Below are 18,868 nucleotides of genomic sequence, written 5' to 3'. Positions count from 1 at the left end.
CACAAAGTTTTGTGATGGAGGTGAGCTTGAGTGTGAAGTTATGGGAGGTGCACCTCAGAATTTTCTAGGAAGCGGGGGACATGCCTGAGCTGCCCCTGGTGAATGCTGCTTTTGGCAGGTTCCCTCACTTGTATGCATGTTACAGGAGCATGAGGTTCTGAGGACAGAAGCACAGAATCATTTAAGGTCTTGTTTATGCAAACTTCCATCACAAGATGTTCTTAGGTCAGTTTAGGTAATTCTTTAAGTAGTTTGTTTGCAGAAAAGGAGAAAAAAAATACTGCTTCTTGTTTAGAGCTTGGAAGCACATGATTGAGTAGGGCTATGTTCTGCCCTAAGCAGTAAGGACTAAAATGATGCATTCATTTTCTGTAGAAAATTTGTTATCGCATCAGACAAAATTAGAAATTCCTTAAGCAAATATGAGCAGCAACTTAACAGAAGGGAAGGGGCAAAGACACAGCTCCCACCCCATATTCACTAGGGAGCGTAAAACTTTTTTCACTCTAGCATAAAACTTTTATGTACAGGAATAAAAAAAAGTGTCTTTAAGCCACTATTTTCTGCGTGTGCAATTGCAGAATGCTTTTGAGATAATCTGTGAGAGAAAAAGGCCAGTAGTACACCCTCAAAAACAGGCATTCTTCCTCCTCTGTAGACAGTACGAACTTATTTGTATATGTTGTAAAGAATACATGCTGTGCATACCCCCAGATCCTCCTCAACTCATTAGTCACTCTCTCAGGTTCTGATCCAACGTCATCGGAATAATAGGATCCATATTAATTGATTTCCCTGTGAGTTGGGTCAGGAGTATCTCCTTTTGGAGAAAGCAAGTGATGTTAGTGGGAATTTAAGCTACTTCCAGATGTCTTACGCTGTGGCATACCAATGCGGGGGAAAGGAGATATCATTTTGAGAGAGAAATGAATTCAGCTATGTGAATCATTTGTGTAAAAGGCCTTTGTGGAGAAGGCTGTGTTTGGAAACCTATATTTTAAGGCTATAATTGGAACAAGAATTTAAACTTAAGGACAGATCCTTAGCTGGGAAAATCAATGCAATTGCAATTGGACCTGGTAGTTTACTTTTACTGTGATAAAACAACCTGTAAACTTCCATGTAAAGCAGATCTTTCCATCCCTCCAGTTAGTTAAAATGATTCTTGCTATTCATACTGACCATCATTACGAGAAACATTTCAACCAACTGTCCTTCTATTTTTGTGTAATGACTGGAAAATCCAGTTGTGTCCAAATTTAATTTTGAGCTATAGACAAAAAATATACTTGAAATTTTAGTTTTTAGATGAGATCCCACTATAAGAAAGCAATGGCTTTAAAAAAACCCTCTGTATTAAAGAAAATAAAACCTTACAGAATGCAGTCTGGACAGTAGAGACAGGTTGCTGACATAAGGTGTCAGATTTTTGTCCCATCTCTGCTGCTTTTTAATCTCATCCAGTTCAAATTTTCTGATATCTGCTGATTTCTCTGACCTTAGAAAGAGCTATGCTTGAAAAAACTAGTGGCGTAAAACCTTCAAATCCCAGCTGCTTCAGACAGGGCAGCAAGTTTGCAGATGTATCCTCAGTTTACAACAAGCAGTTGGCTCCGTTTCCCCCTTTGGCTCTGCTGTTCAGTTGTTCTATGCTATCCGTGTGCTCTTTGGGGCATCTGAGTCTTCAAAGGATGGGATTTTTCTGCTTTTTGTGCCAAGTAAGGCTTTCATCTTGCAGAGCATCCATATATGACATTCAGAATGTCAGTGTTTTAGCACCAAGATCCCTTTCCTGGGAGTGAGAACACTGACCTACACCTGACAGATGTTATAATGAACTCCTGTCTGTTCGGTCAAGGTTTCTTCAGTCATTTCAATCACGTTGTCTTTGGGCTGCAGAAGTGAGGTCTCTATAGAAGGAAACTTGTCTGTGTTGCTTACTGGATCTTGCTGCAAAAAGAAAAAATGTAATTTTAATTTCTTCAGTGAGTCCATCCCTTGTTTCTGTGTATAATCTTAATCTGTTCTCTGTTCCACTGCTCTCCCAGACAAGCTATACATACTTTTGGGGGTTTGGGAGCAAAGTCTTTCTCACAGATGTGTGCTATGATGCCAGCAGCCAGTGCATCACCAAGGACGTTGGTCATGGTTCGAAATCGGTCCCTAGAAGAAAGAGAGCCATGAGATGGAGGTGGCCCTGATCTTTATGGCTTTGGAACAGGTGAACCTTTGTCCCTAATGTCTCTATCACTGTTTTTGCTAACAGCAAGCTAAGTACAGTAGTGCTCTCAGCCCTGGGCAAATACGGACAGATGGTACCGTGTCTGCTTGAACCCAGTACTGTTAAGGCAAGGCATGCTCGTCTTTTTAGTACACAGAGGTGACTGCGCCACTACCAAAACTGATGCATCGTGTATTTTGCTTCAGTGTGTGGGTGAGCTGCCCTGGTGCATCACAACACTCCCCAAGATGCCTTTTGGGGGAGGAAGTCTTGCATTTATCCAGCCATAGGCCAAGCGCCTCTTCACATCAGTAGAAAGTACCAGGAGTACTATAGCAGGTAGTATTATTGCATACCTGTGGTACTCAACAGTTTAACTTGTGTTGTGTTTTAGTCTTACAAATTTCATCTGAAAAGTTCAACTTTCTTTTATGTGAAAGAATGAGAAAAGCAGCCATGATACTTGATGCTGTTTCCCACTCTCTCTAGGATGGCTGTGAAGATCAACTCTGCAACCCACGTGTCAGTTAGGTAACTATCGGTCAGTATTTACTGTGTATGTTCTCTTCAGCAAGCTGATTTGCTTCATTTCTATTGTAGTACTTTAAAATGGTGCATTTCACAAACAGCATATGTTTGGATTTTTATTCTGTTTGTCTATGACAAATGTAATCAACTATCATTTTTTGTCTCAAGATCAGTCTGGTCTTCAACTATCAAGATAGGTGTTATCTCCTTAGAATATAGACTTCCTCAGTGTTGGATGCAATACTTTTAAAATGTCATCCATACTTTTAGAAAAGCTAATGATATTTTAGTTCTGGTGGCATATGTCTTTGAGACAGAAGTTCTCTCTCATATGCAGGTTTTTTGCTACATCTGTTCAAAAACTGGCCATCTGATTTTCTGCTGTGATTTGGTGTAGCAACCAATTCATACTTCAATTAGTTACTGATCTGATATGACATTAATCCATAAGCATTTCCTTTTGTGTTTTAATCTCTCCCTCCTTTTTTATCCCTTTTCCAGTTAGTTAGGAGACAAGAATGGTTCTTTCTAATCATGAAAATTCCCACATTAACAGGAACAGCAAAGTAGATGAGCATATATTCTGAGTATTTGTCAGTGTTTAGCATTGGTTTATGTTTTATATTGACTTATCTGATTGATTTTTAATCTGGAGATCTTGCTTTCATACTCAATAAGTTTCTTTCCACCTATTTTTTCTCTCTTTCTTGGTTGACATCCTCCTGGCTGGCTAGCTTTTCTCCTTGCAGGAAGCCAGAGACCTTTCACACTGTCTTCACATCTTGTTCATCTTCCAGGGAGAATATTCCACCAAGGCAAATACTTTACCTTCCAACACTTACCTATGCAGCAAATCACTTTCAGAGCCTTATGCTGTCCACTCTCCTTTGCTCACAAAATGGACAGCTTGGAGAAGATTGGGACTTGAGGCATTTCTAGGGAATACAGTAACTAGCAGCCTTATGTGGTAATGTTTCATGAAGACAAGAATACACTTCTGCTTTCCTCCCTCCTTTCTACTTCTCACTTCTCAGTCCTTTTGATCTCTTAAAAGCATACGTGTGCATTTCAGAAAGATGGAATTGTTTTGTACTATTTGAGACCTCCAACAAAAACGTGATATACAATCAGGTAGGAATTTGGATTAAAAAAAGCCACACAAGCTCCCCCCAAATCTGGGACCTTACTTGAGGCAGTGCTTGAGTTTCATCACCACTTATTCCAAATACAGTCCATATGAGGCTCTAGACAGTGGTGGACACCCCAGAATGGAAATGCCTCAAATCAGCAGTCATTTAGGAGACTATTGGCCTATAGCTATCCTAGGCTATTTCAAGAAAATGATAGCTAAATGAAGTCTTACACTTGATTTTTGGCCTTGCTGTGTGATCCCTTCATCTCTGTTTATCTTTGTTAGAACTGCTTCAGGAAATCAAAGTACATAAGCATTAATAGCTGGCACTTAGCACCCAACCTTAACATTGTACATGGCAAATACTTACAAAGCCCAGTCTACAGCAATGATGAGTGTAATATCCTCGGTTGGCAGCCCAACAGAAGTTAGCACGATGACCATCGTAACAAGTCCTGACTGGAGGATCCCAGCTGCACCTATGCTGGCTGCTGTTGCTGTTATGCTGCAGGGATGAGAAGGTCACAGCATTATTGTCACAAAGTTTTTCAGTGGGTTTGTTTGCGTGACAAAAGTTATTAATAAATTTCATTACGTTGATCTAATATCCAACAGTTAGGTGACATGGAGTGCTTTGCTGACCTGGAAGGATTTCTCTAAAGTATAGTGAAATCTCACTGCTCACTGTAAAAGTTCATGCTTCTTAGGCTTTCTGTCGCTTGCTTAGCTGCCTCCTTGTCTGCAGACCTACCATTTTAGATCATGAGAGGCCGCTAAACTGTTAAATAACTTAGCTCCCCAATCCTGATCTGCACTGTATGTATGTTTGCTCCCACCTCTCTTTTGGAATGGACCAACAAGATCTCTGAAGTAAAGTCCGGTGTTGGGGATAGTTCACTTTTGGGAGCAACCCCTGATGGAGAATCGGATCAGGTCTGGCTTCCTCCATCCCTCCTGGTCCTCTTGCTATCCGAACAGACCTTGTGCCCCCAAGTACCTGCGCACATCATGGCCTAAGGTATGCAATAGGTATTCTTGGCTTTGTGCTGAGAAAACACCATTCTGTGGGCTGCACATTGGGCCCTGGGGCAATTTTTTTCTCTTCTTGCATCATTTTTAACTGGTCAGTTCTGTCTGGTTTCACACCCACACTCACAAAACACTTGTGCAAGCACTGTTCAGGGAACACAGCAAAGGCAAGAACAAGCAGTCAAAGGCAGATTTGGATGTCGGGGTTACCAAGGGGTGTCTGTGGAACTAAACTTACGGAATGAATGACCTGTCGAGTGTTTCAGGGCAGAGACTGTATGATGTATAGCAGGTAAATGAAAAAAATGGATGCAGGGGGAAAAACAGCTGGCCATATGGACAAACAGCAAAGAATCAAATTCTGTTCTGTGTTTCGCTGCAAACGGCCTGAGGGAGTTTGGGGTGGATACTTGGCCAAAATTCTCAAAGAAGTTTTTCCAACCTCAAAGAGGGTTTTCTGGTTTTTGGATGCAGAGTTTGAGATTTTCAGTGTTCCAGGTTAGGTAGCTACCACTCAAAGTTACTAAATATTTGAAATATTATTTACATATTTTTATCTAGATGGGTGCTTTATTTTTCTGTTCATAAAATGAGGATATTCCATTCTTGAAGAGGAATAAATTATACCAGTATAAATGCTACTGTGCTAATATAATTCCTCCATACTGTGGGTGTTGACCTTTTTAGCTGTGCTGTTTTAGTTAGCAGTCTACTTTTTAACTACAGGCAAAGTCTTAGATTATGCAGCAAATTCTATAGGTGCAGAACCAAAGCTTTCCCTAGCATATGGTATAAAAGAGCTCATATTACACTGCTACCTTCCCTATTATTCAGCTTTCCAGCAAAGTTAACTTTGAATATGCTGTAGAAAGATCTCGGCTAAATGGGAATTTGAGAGATACTGTAATAATGTCTGTCAACATGAATAGAGAAAAATAATTCAGATACTGCAAAAAAAAAATTACCTTATAGTTATAATTTGTCCCAAATCCAAATCATATTCATTAACCTGAGCAATAAAGATAGCAGCGACCGCTTCATACAGCGCAGTGCCATCCATGTTTATGGTCGCACCAACGGGAAGGACAAATCGTGCCACTCGTCTGTCTATTCCGTTGTTTTCCAGAAGACACTTCAGTGTGATGGGCAAGGTCGCTGAGCTGCAGGACAAGAAATGGTGAGTATTTCTCCCCTGTATCTTTTGTGTTGAGCAACTCTACCAGCTGTATTAATAGACATCAACCTAACAGTATAGAAATACAGGTCCTCCTGGGGGTTAAATGCAGCAGCAATGTTATAAAAGTTGCTATAGCAAAGAAAGGAAGGATATGTTTCTTCAACTGATGCTACCTGGGGAACATATGTAATTAGCCAAGCAATCAGTTGTTAGAAACTCTGTGTAATAAGCCTGCTTTTGTCTGTTATACCTACAAGATAAATGTCCAGAATGTCACGTCAGCATTCAAAGAGATCACTCCATATGGAGAACTTCATGTGACAGTTAGTTGTTTGTTGTACATCCCTGTTCCCCAAGCTAATCTGGCAACACCTTGAATATTGGCACAAGGCAGAATTTGCCAGCATTGGCAATACTGGTGTTCCAGCCAGACTCCTTTACTTCTGGTTTGTCTCCTGCATACTACAAGCAGGTAGTAGTAGCTGCCTCCATTCTAGTACCCCACTGACCTTTCTTGTTTCTTTCTAGTGAGAAGATATATGAGATGTAACATGGGAGTTGGGATAAGGAAATGGAAGGACCAAGACAGAATGGAAGACAGGAAAAGAGCACAGAAAAGAAGTTGATGGGATTATGAGCACTTAAACTGTAAACTCTTTGAGAGAGGGACCCTCTTCTCATTTTATTGCATGCAGTGAATGAAACAACAGCCCACAATCGCTGAGTGGGGTCTGTCAGCAGACTGCAGGACTGTAACAAGGCGAACAGTTTTCCCACCGTCCTCTACACTAGCAGCTCTTCAGCTCGCCTAGCTGGCTCTAAAGCAGCAGCTGTCCTCTGGACAGCATGCTGAAATAGAGAAACCTTCTACCATTATGGTGGTGGCGCTGCAGAAATCCATATTAACCTCTGGGTTTTGCCAGAAGGCCCAGGAGCTCTGTGCTTTGCAGAGCAGTTATGTTCTGAAAAGGTTGTTCCTAGAGAAACTGTGCAGCAAGCTGGGCCTGCTCTATCTTCTCTCCTAGGAGCAGAGAGGAAGAAAAAAGTCTCCAAGGCAAGCAGGGAGCTGATGATTGTGGTTAAATGGCAGAGAAGAAGAAGCAGGGATGGATCCATTTTTCATGAAGGGCAGAGGGAGGATAGAAGAACATGTGCAGTGCTCTTCCCTCTTTGGGGGTAATCCAAAGAGCAGTGGGCTCTTCTGTTTTCTGATAAATCTGACTTCATACACTTGAAAAATGCGAGGGCACTGGTTTAACACAATACCTGTGTCTCTCTGCAAGGCCCTTCTGCTTCAGAGGTATGGAGATGGAGACCCAAGTTTGGGAAAAGATCAGATAGTAATATTAGCAGAAGAGTCCTGCAGAGGTGTGTTTGTGTGGGGGGCGAACCTGTATGGTTTTACTGGGATTATGTAGAGAAAAAGCATTACTTTAGAGAGGCCAGAAAGACCCTTTAGCTGGTCAAATATTTTCTAAGAAAACTATTTTAACTTGTCTGTCAGAAAGAGTGATAGTTTCTAATGTAAAGTTTCTTCATTGTTTTAAAGAATGTCTTTCAATAAAAACTATATATAGAAAAAAAAACCAAATTATCAAACATTATCAAAATGGTTGTGGTTAGAAAAAGATAGACAAAACTTCTCCTTGGGGGAGCTTGGGATACACAGTAGTTAAGAGTTTCATTAAGGTGTGCAGTAGATGTTTTGATGTTTTCAATTAAAATGCAGAATCATAACAGCAAACTTTTTAAAGCACATATAAAAGTCCTATTTTCAATTCTTTGAAAGAAAACTAACTGCAATAATTGAAAACAAGCACACATGCAAACGCTGTTGCTTTGCTCTGGGAAAACACCAGGAGAGAGCGAGCAGGAGAGAACAAGGGGAGCTGGATGGATCTGAAGATGCACGGGGGCTCTTCCCACCGGGGCCACGCCAAACATCCCATTTCCTACTAAGATCATTTGATAGCAGTCTCAAAATAGTGTTGGTTTTTTTTTTTTAAATGTCTAAGGTACATCTATTCTGCAGCTCAGCTGGCCAGAAGGAATTTGCATAAGCATTTGCTTTCGTAATTCGAACCTTTTTGAAAAACTATAGCTAATGTGCTGCTTAGCAGATATTTGTCTCTCTAACTGCTAGAGCTAAACCGGATTCATTCTCAGGTGTATATTTAGTAAACGGAGGCCACTTTTTTCATACCTAGAAGATGTAGCGAAGGCAATCAGCAAGGCTTGCAGTATCCCCCGGATGAAAGCAAAGGGATTTTTCTTGGTGATGAGCAGGAAAAGCAAAGGTAAGAGAACAAGTCCGTGGATGACTAGCCCTGACACTACTGTCACGGCGTACAGTCCCAGCTTCTTTCCTATAACAGATGGATCTTCCATCTCCAAGATCTTCCCAGCAATGAGAAATACAATGCCAAAAGGGAAGTACCTGCAAAGTAGAATAAAAAAATCATTTCTGAGGATGCAGCAATCATTTAAGCACTATATGGAAGTTCTTGCGGTCTTTGGTGCAGTGTGATGAAGTCATGCTAAAATAAATCCAGTGTTCAAAATAGATATTATAAGGTTGCATACCTTAAGTGTCTCTAGTCAATCAAAATACACTGTTTTAAAAGAATATACAAGTTGCAAAGTCAAGCACTCAGAGTTTAGGAATTCTAGAATTAGGTTGCTCTTTGCAAGTTTTATTCAGCCCTGTGCCTGCAAGCACCAGGATGAAGGCTTTGATTACGTGGTCCTATCTCATTCTTTCCCCCCCCACAAAAACCTGTCTTCTTCAGGACGCGCAATAGATGGCCAGCACGTCCTGGCTCACATGCCCACATGCAGGTTTTCTCTCTGCAGTTAATGAGCATCACCATGCATAGGCAACTCAGCTAAGAATCATCACATTTTGTTAATGTTATGTTGATTGCAGAAAGGGGAATATTTTATCCTCCAGAGTTTTAATCCTCCAACACTTCTTTGTAGGCATATGACTGGCATTACCATTAATTAGCAGGTAAGAAACTACTCAGTTGAATCAATTAAGAACAGATTTACCAGACTGCCATTGAGACAATTTTCATAACTGCTTCATTCAGACACTGGCACACGTTAACTAGCGAAGCTCCTCGCTCGCCCATTTTTCCCAAGAGAAGTCCTGCAACCAAACACATTGATTTATATTATTAAATAGTGGGAAATAACAGTGCGTAACATGCTAGGCATCTTGCAAACTCACAGAAGGTCAGACTGAATACAAATTTCCACAAATGCCTTACGAATCGTGGCAATTACAGCAGTGTCGAGGCAGCAGCCAGCCCCACTGTACAAAGATGGAGAAGAAGATAGTCCTCACCAATGAGGAGTTTATAAATGTGTTTGTGTCACCCCTGGTTAAATTAATTCCTTTTAAACCCAACTTTCAGAATGAGACTAACCGACCTGCCAAACAACAACTGAGCTTCAAAGATCTGATTTTACTAACAGCACAGAGTTGTTGCTTCCTCGCTGCTTTATGCTTAAATATCAATAGCTCTCAGTGCTCCAAACACTATTCCCTGATGGTCTAGATAGCTCTAAGTTTGAACAGCCCCTAGTCTGGCTTAAAGATTTTGGTGGATAAAAGCTGGTGTAAGGGCAACACTCAAGTTCTGTGAATTGTATTAACTCCAGTGAAGACAACCCACGAACAAAAAGAAGAGGAATTCAGTAAAATTTGGGGGAGATCAAACTGACTCCAGTGGCCGCCTTTGCTCCAAGCCAAATGGAAGCATCTGGTCTTTTCTCCAAAAAAAACAAATCTAGGGTCCAGACTATTCTTTGGACAGATAGCTGATAAACTCCTCACTGCTGCTAAATACTGAAACAGTCACTTCTAGGGGTGGCTAAGCTGTCTTTTTGCTGTGCTTTAGTAATGCTAGAATAATCCAGTTCTGGAAACAAAAATTAACTTTTTAAAGGACAAAGCTCTGTGGGATAGCTGAGGACGTGATATGCTGCATCCCTGCCCTTGCTCTGGAGTGAAAAGGACTGGACTTTGTTTCTGCCACTGAGATGTACTTATGAATAAGGGCTTTGGTTTGCCTGATCTCCACGGATAAGTACATGCTGGCATTTCTCAGTGTCCTCCTAGAAAAGGCTACGCTGGCTGCCAACAAGCTATTTCATGGTGATGGCTTTGATGATGGCTCACAGATTGTACTGTGGTTGTGACAACACCTACAGTTGTGCAATACTATATAAGGAAGGATCCAACCATGTTGCTTAGATACAGTTGTTAACCTTCCTGTCTTAATTCCAAATTTTCTTTCGATGGTGTTGCATTAACCTAATTCCAAGTCTAATTTTATATTGAAGAAATACTAGAGCAGAAATACACAAATGGTTAGATGGGTTCTGGTATAGCATTCTGGTCTGCAAGCATAGAATTAGCCTTGCTAAATCCAGTGGCTTTCACTGGTGCAGAGGTTTCCCAGTTACCCATTAAGAAAAAGAAAAATGGGTCTTTAACTATTTGTCCATGTAATTTCCAGTCTGGTACGTATGCTTTCTGTGTGGTCCCTTCAGCTAAAATTGCTTCTGGAGCACCATATGAACGGCTGCTTTAGCTTGGAAAAGACGCGTATAGGCAGGACCTTGTCTTGTCCCCCTCATCCTCCCTTAGTCTTTGGGGCTGAGGACTCCAAGAGACCCTACACGTTTGGTTGGATCTCTTGCCAGTTAAAGGCTTGCTCAGAGTGGAGACAAGATAGGGTCATCTTCACCAGGCCTTTCAGAAATGAGACAAGGGTTGACATATCTTTTCAGGCACTGCAGCCAAGGGGCAGACTGTAGCTGAAGATCTGGCCTTTCCTCAGCTCTGTGGATATTCAGCCAGTATTTGGCAGTCATAACAGCTCACTTTAAAAAAAGCCATTTCTCTTCAGGCCCTGCTCGCTGCTGATTTGGAGATTATCACCCCAGCAAATGACCAGCTTATTTCAAGTAACTTTAAATCTCTGTCCTTTTCTGAATTTCAAAGGCAACAGAGGGGAATCTGAACATGCTCAGTCTCAGTGAAGAGGTCACTGGAGCTGCGGTAGCTGTGTGGGGTTACAATCCACAGCAAAATGTTGTGGACCAAACCAGCAGGCTTCAAACTCACTGCAAGATGTGAGTGAGAGTACATCTCAGGTCCTGGGCCTTGTTCTCATGCCTCTGACGTGCTGCGGTTTGTCAGACTGTATCAGTAGTCTCTGTGCGCATGGCTGCTCACGGTATCTGCATGGACACCTTGGTCTCAGTCCCACAAAATGTCTAATTTCAATCTTGGACACGAACAACCTTTGCTGAGGTCTTAACCAATTTCCACCTGGCCTCCCCACTACCGTTGCTGCAAAGAAGAGCTGATCCCCGTTTCCCATATAATGGGCATCTGATGCACAAAGCTTCATTACTGGAGCCTTCCTTGTCCATGCTTTCTGTAGGACAAACCCCCTTCCTTCATAGGTAATGCTTTCTGCGGCTATGCATGGATGCTCTTTTCCAAACTTGCCAATTGCTGGTGCAGGTGCTGCTCCAGCAGTCCACGGGAGCCCACTTTCCCAGAAGTGCCCTAATCCATTTTGGACAAAAGCAGGGGTGAGTTCAGCGTGGTGGCCTGGGCTAACTCAGGTGATTTTCTACTAAGTTAGGAAGCCCTGATCTCAACACCCACACTGGCAAGGCGGTGGGGTGGTAATCTCAGAAGAGAAAAGCAGCTTCTCTTTGCTCGTTCAGCTGGGCCGGAGGAGGGCACGTGTTCTGCATCCAAGAGGTTTATATGTTCCCTGCAGACAGGGGACCACATGAAGTGAGTGGTCTACAGATGATACCTGTCATGGGGACAAGAGTTCACCACAGACAACTCCTTTCATCTTCAAGGATCTTTAAGTGTGTCTGTCTCTGCCCAGCCCCACTTCACCCATCTCCTCCAGGCCAGTCACTGTATCATAGCCTTTAAAACTGGCCAGCCTCCTCTGCCTCTGATGGCAATCCCCTGTGTTCCATCGGTATTCTCCCTTGCTCTTCTGACTACACTGCCTCTACCCCCTAAATCCTCTAATTGGCTTTTTGGTTCCTCACGCACTGAGTTCAAGATCCTTGCCCTCACCTCTTAATCTTCACATAATCCTGCCCCCATAATAATCTCATTTCCTCCTACTCTTTTCTCTCCTGATTCCTCCATTCCTCTCTTACTCAGCTTTGCACCTAGTGTCATTTTATCTTGTGCTTTGAGTCATATCCAAGTTTTTGCTTCCAATAATTCTTTCTGTCCTGTAAGCCTATTTCATCCCTGTACCTTTCACTTGTTCTCTCCACCCAATCTCTGCTCCTTCTTCCTTAAATTTCTGCCCAACACCTTGCTCATGTAGTTTTGCAAGCTGTTCAATGCAGGGAGCTTTTCTTATTTTCTGCATAAAGAGCTGATATAAATGTCTGTGGATTTATAAGTGACATTCACTAAATTTGACTCAGTTTTCAAATGCCACCTGCTCAGTGAGTTTGAACACTATGCCAGTGTGAAGGATTTGGACTGTTTGTAGCTAGTGGTTTCCCAGGCAGAGTCTGCAAAAGTTACAGTTCACTTTAACAAACTTTATAAAATGGCCCATTCAACTTGTATTAACATTTTTAAACCCTCAGGAAATATGCTCAGGCTATGAAGGCTCATAGTGAAAATCTGGAGAAGAAACAGCCTTCTCCATGCATAAAGATCCATTGTAACACCTTTCTGTGAGCTCCATTAATCACACCACCAATGAAGGTGTTATAAGCTCTGTGCTGTGCCCAGTTCTCAAAGGACACGCGCAGTTAGAACTGAAATAGCCAGTCCTCGTACCTCTGAGCATCCCTGGCTCAATATGCAGCCCAGTGACCACAGCGGTTATCACTCCGGGTTGCAACCACCATTAAGTATCCCTGCGAGTTTGGTCATGGCGTAGCGTGAAGACTGTTCTCTATTTAGCAAGTACCTATTGTTGCTGAGAAGATAACGATCCCCAAGACATTCATTTCATTGCTGGTCCCAGGCAGGGTTCTGTAGGTCATTTCAGGAGATGGCGTAATCTCAAGAAACACAGGCCGATGGATTTCTGGGTTTTCATCATCTGGTGCAAAGTAAATAAAACTGAGAGATTTCCCTGGGATCTTTGGAAGGCCTGGAGACTTCACGACCGGAACAAGAATGGTTCGATACTGGAACAAGAAAAAAGAAGTGAGGTCAGTGTCCTGCTGGCAATAGGCTCCATCTTGCTCTAAATTCAGCGGCAAAGCCAACGCTAGCTCAAGCAGTTGTGGAGGTTCAAAGCTTGCTTTTCAGGCAGGAAACTGATGTAAGAAAGAAAAGCAAGAAATGGGCCAGGGAAACAGCACAGCCATCTTCAAGCAAGAATACCCATCTCTAGGCACATGCATGTCATCTGCGAGTGAGGTCCCTGCAGGATTCCAGTGCAGGGCCTGGATGGAGAAAGCATTGTGGTTCCCACGGGAGAGGCAACCTTGAAGGCAAGGGTGAGCCAGCAGCTTCCCAGCTAGGAGGGACCAGCTTCAGCTTTGCATCTTAGTTGCTCTCCTCTCTTGTGGCTCTTATCTTTTCCCTCAGTTTTTTTCCCCCCCTTTTCTGGCTGTATGGGAAGAGATGTCATGTGGTTTTGTACAGCAGCCTTTCCAGATGGAGGGCAGGCAGGGGTGTCCCTGTGGCTCAGTGTCCCCCACCAGCAGCTATGCTAACATGACCAACAACCACCCGATCTGCCCGCCCTGTGTGCCCCCGCACCCTCAGGAAGGAGTGCCCACACTGGGGTGGGTGGAAACCAGCCAGGGCAGCAGGCAAGGCTGGAAGGGAGGTGGAGGGAAGGAAAGGGGCTCGTGGCCAGGCTGTGGCCAGGGAAGAGGCCCAGACCAGGGACAGCAGCCCCGTCTGGAGCTGAGTACCATCCCAGCATCTTCAGAACTTTGAGCTGACTGAGGCCCTGGAGCCAGGTGACTCACCTGCTGAAACGAAGCTTCGATGAGGTTAGAAGGAAACATGTTCCTGTAAGAGAGTAATTGTGCAGAGGTTAAAGCACCTTGTGAGCCCACAGGGAGCCTGGGAAGTTCCTCGGGTGGGCGAGAGGCCAAGAGGACCATTACAGCTGACACTAGCTTGATGTCTTCAGTGCAAGCCAGGGGAAAGCGAGGCTGGTCTGTGAGCAGAGAACAGGGTTGTGGATCATGTATGTAAACTGGATTCACAGAAAGCCGGAGGCTGGGAAGGACGTCTGGCATCTCCAGCCCCCTGTTCAGAGCCGGGCCAGCTGCAAAGCTAGTACAGGTTGCTCAGAGCCTTGTCCAGTCGATCAAACGCCTCCAGAAATGGAGATTCCCCCCAGGCCCAGTGCTGCACCACTTTTACCAGTTAACACTAGTTCACTTTTAGTGCTTTAATCAAACACTGGGCCGACTCCTGCTCGTTTTCACCTTGCAAAGCTCAAGGAGCTGCAGGGCTTGGTATGTCACAGCCAGGACTGCCAAAGGAAGAACCTCCAAACTTTGCATTTCAGTGCGAGCAGGGCACTGAAATCTTTCCGTTCACTGCTGCTCTGCCCCTCCTCACTGCTGGCTCGGGGAGGCTGGGATAGCGCCAGGAGGAGCTGTGCTATCCTGGAAGAGAGCAAGGGGGGGGTAACAGTGACCACAGGGACATGCGTGGGGAGAAACAACCCCAAGTTGCTGGACTTGGGGGTACAGGTTGCTCGGAGGACATTGGCTGTGTGGGGGACAGGAGCCGTCTGAACCTCCTGTACCAGGACCGTGTGTAGGGGAGGCCTATGGAGAGCACCCACCCCAAGGCAAATTCAGTCCTGCCGTGAGGATGTGCCCTTTGCTCGGTGGAGGAAGTAGTGCTACTCACTCCACACTCAATGTGGCCAATGTTTCTCACATCTCCCTTGAGATATCAATATTTCCTGGGAACTGACTGCCTTGTGAGAAGATCTTGGCTGTGAAACACTATCAGAGCTTATAAAATCCAGGCTCCTTCTGAAATTCTGTGACGTACCTGATTAAATCCAGTAAAGCATCGGCAGAGCTGAGCACCACTTTCCCCACAGAATATTCCTCCTTCTGGGCTGCTGCGCCAGGGTGGATGCTGACCACAAGGATGATCCCGATGGTCACAGCCATGAAGGTTGTCCAGAGATAGTAGGTGATTGTGATCACTCCCATCTTCCCGCAAGCCTTGGAGTCCATGGTGGCCAGCCCAGACATGAGGCTGGAACAGAAAACATCATGGTCAGCATCCGCTCCCATAACTGCACAGGACACACCTGATGGACCAGATCTCCAACATGCAACAAGTTTCCATAGCTACTCCTTTTACCAATGCTTAAAGGTGTCACTGAGCTCTTGCACATTTGTGTGCCTGGGTGGCAGCTCTCTGCGGGATCTGGCTGGCTGCCAGATCATCTGGCCCCAATCCCCTTGCAACATCCCTTGCAATGGCAGCACTTTCATGGGGTGCCATCCCAGTGGTTCAGGGCTATTGCCACCTGCAGCGAACAGGCTGGCGCACCCACGGACCTCCTTCAAAACACTTTTGGTCCCTTGGTCCCTTGGTTGGGGTGTGGGTGCAGGTTAGATCCTGGAGAAGGGGAGCAGGATCCATCCAACATGACAGCACGATGGTCCTTTTGAAGCAGAACATGTCTTACCTTGAGGTGATGAGGGGCAGGATCAGCATCTTTAACATCCTCATGAGGAGCTCTCCAGGAAAGGAAAAATACTGCTTCTCCTGTGCAGAAAACAGAGCAATTGCATCAGGCAGCAGCTGAGAATGACACTGATCTTGGGTTAAGGGCTCAAACCTGACAAATCTGCCTTTTTCATAGTATTCTTGGGCCCTCACCTTCTTGGGAATGGTCCCCATGGCCCCACTGCTGGCCCCTCCTAGACATCACTACTCGTTATTAAGGAATGGAGACATATGCATATGCAAAACAGGCTGATGGCCTCATGTGCCCCAAAACTGTCAGGTAGAGCCTGGCACTAGTGTCAAAAATGCAAATAGCTTGTGGCTCCAAAAGGAAAAGCAAAGCTCAGGGAGACCCCAGGAGTCCAACTGCACGTGTGGTCCAGCCCTTGAAATGCACTGAAGGAGGTTTCCATCACTGTGGCTTCCATCCACCCCCATAACTCTGAACAGGGGCGTAGGGAAGGGCTGCCCAGCGAGAGACCCCCGGTCTGCCCGGACGCCACAGCCATTACCGAGGGAAGAGCTGAGGGGTCTGCGTTCTTGGGATGTCAGCAACACCAGCAGCCACGTGGCCAGATGGTAGATGGATGGCGTTTACCATCCTCCCAACCCTCCATTCATCCTGCTTCTTCCATCTACTGAGATTCATCGATCAGTCCGTCCATCCATCCATGATGCTTCTTCCATCTACTGAGTGGGATTCACTCATCCCTCCATCCCTCTCTCCATCCATCTATCTGTGCCCCCCAGCCTTTCACTGTGGCCACCCTAGACGTGTCAGGGACATGACTTGAAATGTCCCCAGGTGAAGTGGGTACTTTCAGTCTACTGTAAAGTAACAAACATCACCGGGCTTTGAGGGATACCAAGGCAAACTATTAAAATAAATGCCCCGAGCCACTGTCCCTACATTAAGCCACCCATGCAACCTCTTAAACTAGACTGAGGTTTCCAAGGGACACTTGTGCAGAGTGCAAGGGTGTACCCAAAGGTGTGGCAGGGGGCTGGGGCAGAGGATGGACAAACTCAGTGCACAGTAGGGCTGGAGGGAGCAAGGTGGCCTGAGTCACTGCACGCAGCAGGCACGCTTGAGGGGTTCGAACTGTGATGGCTGTAGGAAAGGGGCTGGCACAACACAACCGCAAACCTGAGGCTTGGCTGGGGCCCAGTTCAGGGCCTGGAGAGTCCTCCCGGTCTGGACTGACCTAGCTCCGTGCAGCCTGAGAACGTGCTGGGCCAAGAGTCCCTGCCAAGTGCAGCAAGGTGTTTGGGGCAGGGAAATGGGAAGCGGCCGAGAATGAGAGCTTGGTGCATGCTGAGGAGCAGGATGCTGGGCCTGGCACAAGGCAGGGTATGAGGACAGGGAGATGGGGCAGGTGATGGCAGGAGCCCCATGGCTCTGCCAGCCCCATAGCTTGGTTCAGACCCAGAGGGGCCAGGAGCATCGCAGGAGACTTGGCCGGGTTCACATGGGCACATGCACCAGGACCCAGGGAGATTACGTCCTGCTTCCCTTAAAAAACAGAATCATCTCCGCTATGGGCAGTGATGCTGAAGCTCTTAATTGAAGTGACAAGACATTGCTAAATCCTCGCAGATTAAACAGGGATGTTCCAGCACTAGCCAAGCTCTGCGATGTAACAACGAGCACATGGAGCATCCTGCCTCCCGCGGCCGCGCCAGCCCCGGGCAAAGATCAGGAGTGAGCCACAGCCAAGACACTCAGCGTCGTTAAAGCCATATGGCTTTTAGTGCAGTGACATCTAACAGCGCAATGCTCCTAGGAAGTGCTGAGCAATTGGACCTTTTCGGCACATTTTTTCTCCAATGAATTAGTCTCCAAGGGCCTGGGGAAGGAGGTGACGCTGGAGCCCGCCAAACTCTCAGCTAGCCCCATATTTATTTTCTGCTCCTTTTCCGGGGGCAGTAATGGGCTTTCTTTATGTGCTTTGCTTTATCCTCTACCCAGCCTTTGGACAGAGTGACAGGAACCACAAAAGAGCTCGTTCCTGGGGACGCCGAGGCAGCCCTGCTATTTTGCACAGGGGGGAGTTTGCTGCTGAGCATCGAGCCCCGGATCTGGGCAGCTGGGAAGGAACAACCCCCCTTTCCCATCCCCATCCCTCTTCCAGCCCCCAGGGATCCAGGCGGTGCCTCTTCCCATTCGTCCACGGCTCAACCCAGGACCCTGCACCCGGCCACGCTGGCTTAAATAACTCCACTCCCAGCAGAGGGAGGCAGGATTTGTCCTGCTCAGGGCTGGTGGCTTTTGTAAAATGGTGCTTGGCCAAAAAAAAAACCCTGGGAGGAAGCCTTCACTGAAAGGTTATTTTCTTCAGCAGGAGCGGGTGCTTTGAGTTTCTCAGGCCGTACGTGGAGCTGTGCCCATCTGTGTCCCTTGGCTGCGTGTGTCAGGACTGGGGTCCGCTCGTCTCAACTGCTGTGAGGCAATGACAGGCTCAACACAGCACTGCTTCTTCCCCAACGCTCCGGTCCCCGTCCCCAGTGGTGTCCCACTTACCAGCTCCGTCAGCTCCAGAGCCCGCAATAAAAATCCCAGGAGGCATCCGGTGACAACTGACAGCACTGAAAGAGTCAACAGGCCATTTTTGTGCCAGAAAGCCCGTATCCACTTCCAGACGCTCAGGAAACTAGCAGAAAGCGAGTTTAACAGAGCTTTTTTGAAGCTCTCCCACATGATCCTCTTCAGACGTCCAGAAGGTGCCCCTTGGAGCAGGTCCCTGCGATGGCGCCGGTGCCACCGGGCTGGCTCATCGCTCCGGGCACCTGCTCCACAGACAACTGCCCTTTGGCAGAGAGGGTGCCGGAGCCGACTGCACCGGGTGGCTAATCCCCAGACCGGGCAGTGCTGCGCTGCTATTTGGGAACCTTTCTCCCTAATGGGCAGTGACGTCTTCAACTGGTTAATCTGGGCTTGGCTTTCTAGTCGGCTCCACGAAAGCCTGGCGCCAAACCCTCCTGGGTTAACCCTCGATTGCTGCGCGGCTGTGCCAGCTGCTGCCGCTTCCCCTGCCG

General features: G+C 45.9%; 1 protein-coding gene and 1 long non-coding RNA gene across 4 annotated transcripts; one reads left to right on the top strand and one right to left on the bottom strand.

Moving 5' to 3' along the window:
* Positions 1 to 1,263: 1,263 nt before the first annotated feature.
* On the bottom strand, positions 1,264 to 18,530 carry LOC106498519 (excitatory amino acid transporter 5-like). Its single transcript, XM_067312744.1, has 11 exons — positions 18,354 to 18,530; positions 15,792 to 15,871; positions 15,140 to 15,352; positions 14,092 to 14,134; positions 13,074 to 13,296; positions 9,139 to 9,238; positions 8,291 to 8,524; positions 5,876 to 6,070; positions 4,252 to 4,386; positions 2,064 to 2,163; positions 1,264 to 1,950 (listed from the first exon to the last, which is right to left on the bottom strand). The coding sequence occupies exons 1-11, from the start codon at positions 18,528 to 18,530 to the stop codon at positions 1,813 to 1,815; spliced, it is 1,638 nt and encodes a 545-aa protein (XP_067168845.1). The 3' UTR covers positions 1,264 to 1,812.
* On the top strand, positions 2,120 to 7,667 carry LOC136994517 (uncharacterized). Of its 3 annotated transcripts, none has more exons than XR_010886584.1 (5): positions 2,120 to 2,221; positions 2,711 to 2,752; positions 4,743 to 4,899; positions 6,037 to 6,087; positions 6,616 to 7,667. It is a non-coding gene; the product is annotated as an uncharacterized lncRNA (long non-coding RNA). The 3 variants fall into 3 exon arrangements; XR_010886585.1 differs by having other exon boundaries at positions 2,711 to 2,762; XR_010886583.1 differs by lacking the exons at positions 2,120 to 2,221; positions 2,711 to 2,752 and having other exon boundaries at positions 4,348 to 4,899.
* Positions 18,531 to 18,868: the final 338 nt, after the last annotated feature.

The sequence above is a fragment of the Apteryx mantelli genome, chromosome 30, assembly GCF_036417845.1.
Source record: "Apteryx mantelli isolate bAptMan1 chromosome 30, bAptMan1.hap1, whole genome shotgun sequence".
In the NCBI taxonomy this organism is placed as follows: domain Eukaryota; kingdom Metazoa; phylum Chordata; class Aves; order Apterygiformes; family Apterygidae; genus Apteryx; species Apteryx mantelli.
The sequence above is the reverse complement of the archived record's forward strand: the minus strand, read 5'-3'. Positions and strand labels throughout refer to the sequence as shown.